General features: G+C 34.5%; 1 protein-coding gene across 2 annotated transcripts; it reads left to right on the plus strand.

Annotated features, from left to right (window-relative positions):
• The first annotated feature begins 3,172 nt into the window (after window positions 1-3,172).
• Window positions 3,173-6,739, plus strand: LOC119992116 (uncharacterized protein At1g01500-like). 2 transcript variants are annotated; one of them, XM_038838748.1, is made up of 4 exons: window positions 3,173-3,520; window positions 3,726-3,825; window positions 4,414-5,224; window positions 6,283-6,739. In XM_038838748.1, exons 3-4 carry the CDS (start codon window positions 4,514-4,516, stop codon window positions 6,499-6,501), a joined length of 930 nt encoding a protein of 309 aa, XP_038694676.1. In that variant the 5' UTR covers window positions 3,173-3,520; window positions 3,726-3,825; window positions 4,414-4,513; the 3' UTR covers window positions 6,502-6,739. The 2 variants fall into 2 exon arrangements, with proteins under 2 accessions (XP_038694676.1, XP_038694675.1); XM_038838747.1 differs by having other exon boundaries at window positions 3,756-3,825.
• The last annotated feature ends 317 nt before the right edge of the window (window positions 6,740-7,056 follow it).

Raw genomic sequence — 7,056 nt, forward strand, 5'->3', positions numbered from 1 at the left:
TGGTTCACGGGTTTAGATATGAGAATGGTAAAACGCCGCCTAAAAAGCTATTTTACTGGTATCATCATTCCGTACCAATGTTTATGTTTGGATCACACTCTTATAGTACTACTTTTATGATATCATTGATTGATTTCCTTGGCCATGTCTGGTTAGAGTAAAAAATTACAATTATTTCACATTGCATGATAGATCTAAATGAAAAAAAAATAATAAAACTTTAATTTTTAATATTCAAATTAAAAATGGTAAAAATGAAACAAAATAATTTTATTTATTTTTATGTGATCAAATTTAATCAATGAGAAATGTAATAATATAAAAAAATGATATATTTAAAATACATAATTGTGGCATATTGTCAAAATTATGTTTTTCAAATTGACATTATAAGTATTTAATTAAAAATAAGTGAAGATTCCAATGATTCATCTCTTTTTGGGAGGAAATTGGAAAGGAGAATTCCTCATTTGGGAGGAAAAAAAGCTTTCTTGGAAATTCTAGATTCTAAGGATTTCAACAACCAAACATAGGAATCATTTGCAAAAGTAAAATTTATTGAGAACAAAAATCGAATGTTTTGAGTTTATATCTAACAATCTAGAATTGCAATACCTTTTTCAATTATAATTCAGGATCATTATATAATGGACGTTAAATTATTTGATTGATTCAGTTATAATTCAGGATCACTAAATTATTTTTGCATGATTCGAACGAAAATCGAATATTTCGAATCAAAAATATATTGTTGAATTCGTAACACTAAAAACTACACACTTATAATTTTTGAAATGGATATATAGGGACAAACTTACCATGGGAACCCTTGAATTCATTATGTAAACCATTGAATGGTTGGTAGTCGTTCTTAATCGTAGTTACACTTTTTTTTTTCCTTTTATTTAGTTGGATAAGTTTGCGCAGATTTTGATGCCACACCACATGAAACCCATCAAAATTTCACTGTGTGAGCAGCTCATCAAGGAAGGCCAACACCAGGGTATGGAGGCCAACGTAGAAACAATATTTGCACTTCTCCCAACATGAATCATAATTGTATTTTCCTTGTGTTCCTGCAGAAGCCATGTTTATTTCACGTGTTTGGTGTTTCCCTCGGAAAGGATCGGGTTCTTATGTATCTTCTGATACTAACGTTGGTGGGGGTTTAAATAATCTCAACATAGATGGAATTTTTTCATTAATTCGATGTGAAACTGAAAGGAACTGTTTTCACTTGAAAGTAGAGGTTCTCGCAATGTTTTTTTGTCCCAGCTACCATAAATGATGAGATAGATGTGCATGATGCATATAAAATCAGTGACCCCATATATCCTATATGATTCATGTGAAATCGTGACGTGTACACCTATCTCAACACTTGGGATAGATGAGACGAAAAAGCATTGAGATCCGTAAAACAATTATTTTATGTTGTGGTTACTTACAACTGTCTTCAACTAAGTTGTATGGAATCAATGACACATTATTGCTTATCTACTCAAGAGGGGTTGGTCTTACTTTTTCACCCCACAACAAGAATGTCTATGACTAATAACCTTTCTTTAAAAATAAAAAAAGTTTGGTAGTTGCATTGGCAAAATGTACCTTTCTTTAAAAACTATTTGGTGAATTTACTCAATTAGAAATCATCTTATTTCCTACTTAAACTAGTAAAATTAAACAAGTTAAGGGTAAAACGGTAATTTTGTTGTAATCCGTCATTTCCCTTTTGTCCCCTCATATGGGTGTCCAAGAGTTTTGATAAAATTTTTCACTAAAAACATATAACTATTACCCTTTAAGTAGGTACACGTGTTCAACGCAGTTGACTAACCATTCATGTATTTTTATTTACGAGAGAACATATTTGTGAGTGTCTTGTTGCATATGTATATGAATATGTGTTGCATGTGGACGAGTTCCATGTAGGGCTGTTATTGGTACGGTTACCGTTACCAAACACGGAATACCGTTACCATACCAATTCTTTCGGTAACTCAAAAAATGTTACCGTTACCGTTACCGGAAGAGTCGGTATACCGATGGTCGGTATACCGATCGATCGGTAATGGTAAGTCGGTAATTGGTAAATTTACCAATTCTTAAAACCTATATAAAAAAGAGAAGAAAAAAAATGCATCAAGTAGCATTGTGCTTAATAGTCATTGTATGATACTACAACACTTTCATCTTGCCTACCATACCAATAATAAAAATGATAGATTAATGAGAAGGATCATTGTGCTACATGTGAAGAAGAGAAAATACCTATCAATCGGAGAAAAAAAGAAAGGAGAATTCACATAACATTATTCCAACAATCTATAACGGAAAATCTTTCATTTCATTAATTTCTAATATTTTTAGTATCCGAAGTGTTTTAAACTCCATTGCAGGAAAGCTAAAAGAAACAAGATAAATAAAGATAAAAGACCATAATGGAAAGGGAGAAGAAAAGCATGTAATCAATACCAACAAAACATTTTGTTATGTAACAAACACTGCTTTAAAGTTAATGAAATTGCTAAGAGTGATATATAAATGATAACCCTAAAAATAATCAATGGCCTAGATTAAATTAGATCAATCTAATGGTCATAATTAAATAAAACTAAAACTAAAAATAATATTAATATATATTTAATATATATGTCGGTAATCGGGAAATTTACCGGTTTTGAACTTTACTTACCGTTACCATTACCGAAATCATCGGTAAATTTACCGTACCGAACAATTGGTAACGGTATACCAATCTTTTGCTATTTTCGGTAACCAATTCGTCGGTAATGGTATACCAATGGATAATTTACCATACCAATAACAGCCCTAGTTCCATGTAACATTTTAAAAAAAATACTGTGAGTTATGGGTAAGCTCAAACAATTTGCACAAAACTCTTAGAAGGGAAATCTACAATTGTTCTTAAAAGTTGGTTGATGCCTTAGAAACATACAATTTTTAGTGTAGTTCTTAAGGAGATGACCCAAAAAAGTTTCCCACTAGGCAAAATGTATGAACAGAGATAGAGATAGGGTGGGTCGTTGGGTAAAAAAAGAGAGAGAAGGTTATGCACATCATTTTCAATACTGAACCTTGAACCTTCACGCATGATGTCTTTGGATAAGATCTGGAAGAATATCAACCCCTGTGACCCCACTTCCCCTAATATTATATTTGGGATTACCCAACACCATCCAAAAACTCTTGATCGTTTCGCAGAAAGCCAGAGCCAATCAGCAGATATCATGTTCAATTTTATGGGGTTTACTATAAATCAAAGCAAATCAACCACAACCCAGTTCCGTTTATGAAATTTGTGGAGTTGGGTTGTGCTTTGTTTTGGATTTGATATTGATTAATCCATTCAAATTGCGTGGTTAGAGTCGTTCCTCTAGAAGATCTAACAAAAAGCTCTGGGTTGTTTTCTTGGAAGGGACACCACTCATTCACTGAAGGTTTGATCACACAAGGGTCGAGAGTGGGACTGCCTGTGTGAGAAAATTTGTGGTAACTGGTGAGTTGTTATGTGAATTAGACATAATATTGATCAATATTGGGTTGTCTATTGTATTGGTGACCATACACAAAAGTACATCGAGGACAGTATTGGAGAGGGAGAGTTTTGTCAGCTAATATGACGTGCATACTTTGTCTTCTTTTATCATCAATTTTTGTTGGTATATGTGGTGATTCATGGTTTATATTTTCTCCTTAAGCAGACGTTGAAGTTTGATCCATGCCTCTTGCAGTTTAAGAGAGTTGAACAAATGACAAAAATTCATTCTTCGGGAGTGTAGATTTAATTTCCTGCAGCTGCCGGTATGTTCTTTGATCTTTTTTTTTATAGTTATTTCTTGAAATTTTTAGATGGGTTTTGGTTTGTTTGATGTCTATGTTTTACATGAAATTAGGTCCATATCAGTGTGGATGGGGACATTTTGTTATCACTGTTTGCTGCTCTTTCTTGTTTTTTGGATTTTTCTGCACTCTTATCCCTACTTTATCTTTTGCTTCTGTTGCTAGTGTGGGTTGTTGCTACGGCATTTGCTCATCCTTTGATTCATTGATTGCCATTTGTTTTTCTGTTAACTTTTCCGCCGGAAGTATTTAGGTTTCATCAGTAGGTATTCAATTTTTGAATTCTTTCTGGTTTGCTTTCCTCATCTTTCTTTTGTTTGGAGCATTGGGTTCTCTGAACTGGATTTCTCTCAAAATTCAGTGTAATATTTTTTGTGATACTAGTGAATTGTATCCTGTTACATATAAGACATATGATCAGCTGGATTGAATCCCCACCACTAGTTGTCCTATATTAATCAGCTGGGTTTGGTTTTTGCTGCTTTTGGTTTTAAATATCCAAAGTTTATGTCATGAATTGCGTTGATTTCATCCTTGACATGGCTGCAGGTACTTTCTGCCTACTTGATTTTTATTGGGATGAGTATCATAAGGTCACAAATTCATTCAAGGTGGGAAGATTTCGCTGCAAGGCAGGATTAATCACTTTATGGTCATGGATAATTCTAATGAGACATCTAATGGATGTAGAACAGTCAACAACGGCCATATGGTTACGCGGCACAGTTCTTACTTAGCAAGCAATAGGGTATCACTACCATGGCTTGATGTGAGAGTCTTTTATGTTAGAATATGCAAATGTGAGATTGATGATTCCACACCTGAGTCTCTCACACTTGACCACATCCCACTAAATCCTGATACCCTTCTTGAAGTGAATGGTATCAGGACCGGCATGAATTCTAATGGAGCATCGACTCTTCTTAGAAGGGATCGACTTGATAAGAAATCTGAAGAAACTACATTTGTCAGCACGGATAGTATAAGGATGTCTGGGAGCGTGAAGTTTGAAGTTTTCGATGAGGATGTCCTTGTGCTATCAGGCGTTTTAGAATTGTGTAAAAGTAATGGTCTTCCTGGTGAATCAAGAAACAATTGCCAGGGTTGGAGCATGAACATCAACTCAGATATCACTATAGATACTTGTTTCCTGAAAGCAAAACAATTCATGGGTCAAGATTCATTTTCACCAACAATTGAAGTCTATGTTGCAGGATCCTTCTTGGACTCTCCAATAATCTTAACCAAGACTATGCAGCTTGTAAGAAGGAGGCAAATAAAGAAGGGTCCTTTAGAGTCGATACCAGAATGTGAGGCATCCGAATGCAAGGAAAATGTTCCTACCCAGTTTGCTTTGGAGGTAATCCTTTGTCCGAGGTTTAAATTTAAATTAAGTTCTTTCTCTTTGCTTAAATCCTTAAACTGTTTTAGTCATATAGTATTGTAGTAACAGGCTAACCGCATCTTAACTCCCATTTCTGTGATTCACAACCATTGCTTAACATCTTGCTGCAAAATGTACTCAAACATCCAAATAAAATTTAATCATGGATGAGCAAAAGCATGTGATTCATGGATAATGCAGTGGTACCCATTTTGTTTTCTATGACAATGTTTGAAATACCTTTTATAATGTTTTCTGCTACCCATATCGGTATGGTATACCGAGCTTTATTATCTTGTACGGAGTAGCAACTTGCAATTGAGAGATAGAGGACAGCTTATTGGATAAAGCATATCAGAACTCTAAGCTTGAGAAAACTAAATGAATATTTTTTCTTCTTTTGTTCAAGTGAAACAAAAAACTATGTTTATTCGTGGCGCATGTTTATTCCATCTGAAGCATCTTTCTTTGCTAACATGATGATTGTCCCTACCTACTGTATTATAGGATAATTTGTGAGATGGTTCTTACAACCCAAATCAAAAGAAGCAAAATATTTTATGTTATTGTGCCCAACTATAACGAAGTAACTATGGCCCTTTTTAAAATTGAAAATTGTTATGCATTTGTACAAATAGAAATCCCCTTTGTTATCGTTATATGATTTCTTCTTCTTCATATAGATAGATACATGTCTGAGCTAAGATCTGTTGAGGCGAGTAAAGACAGTTGCATAGCTCACTTGGTAAAGGATTCCTTTAGTTTAGCGGTCATGGATCAAGAAAAAAGGGTAAAGGTATCACATGATCATGAAGAACAATCAAGGGATACCACCTCAATTAAGGCATTTACTTATGATATTTCGATGACAATCATAAAAAGTATCTAATGCATTGGTGGTAATAGTATGAATCCTCAAGTGACTCTATCCCTCTTGAAAAATGCACTTTCAAATTTACTTTAAGACTAGTAAGTCTTCATATTGTTTTGCACCAAGGATTTAGGTGTGATCATTTTTTTTTTGAACTTTGTAGGCATCAGATTACAAACCAGAAAATGAAGATTACCATCACCGGTACTCGGGGATGGAATATTTTGATGGAGAAGATGGGGAGCTATCATGGTTCAATGCTGGTGTTAGGGTGGGTGTTGGCATTGGCCTTAGCATGTGTGTCGGAATAGGAATAGGAGTGGGCTTGCTGGTTCGAACTTACCAAGGAACCTCCCGAAACTTTAGACGACGGCTGCTATAATCCACACTCATCCCTGTTTACCATTTTAGCATAATAGTACATTAGATTCTACATCTTGTAATCAAGAGGAAGAGAACTTTGGTTGTTTCTGAAGGATTCCCATTGTGATTTTGGGGCTCCACATCTGTATAAAAGCAGTATCGTTGCCCTATGGCCTATGTATCCTGCACTTACCTGCATATGCAAGAAATTATCTATTAACATCGCTTGCCCCATATGAATGCTACATTGTGTTGAAGTATGGAAGAAGCAAAAGTATCTTATGCAATTATATTTTTTTTGGAGAATTCAAAAATAAAGAAAATAGTTTTACGAGCATTTGGGGCATTAAAATAAATACTGAGGGCATGTTGCATTTTTTTTTTCTTAATCAACTGCTTAATAACATTACATGTTGTACATGATTTGACTGGGAGCCCAACCCCCAACCCGAGCGTTACAAGAGTGAATCCGCCTCTGGGTATTATTGGAGAGAGTTGAACTTAGATTTCCAAAATCGAAAAATTCATTCTCAATTGACTTAACCACAATATATTTTACCTTAGAATTATTATC

Source organism: Tripterygium wilfordii, chromosome 22 (assembly GCF_013401445.1).
Source record: "Tripterygium wilfordii isolate XIE 37 chromosome 22, ASM1340144v1, whole genome shotgun sequence".
Lineage (NCBI taxonomy): Eukaryota > Viridiplantae > Streptophyta > Magnoliopsida > Celastrales > Celastraceae > Tripterygium > Tripterygium wilfordii.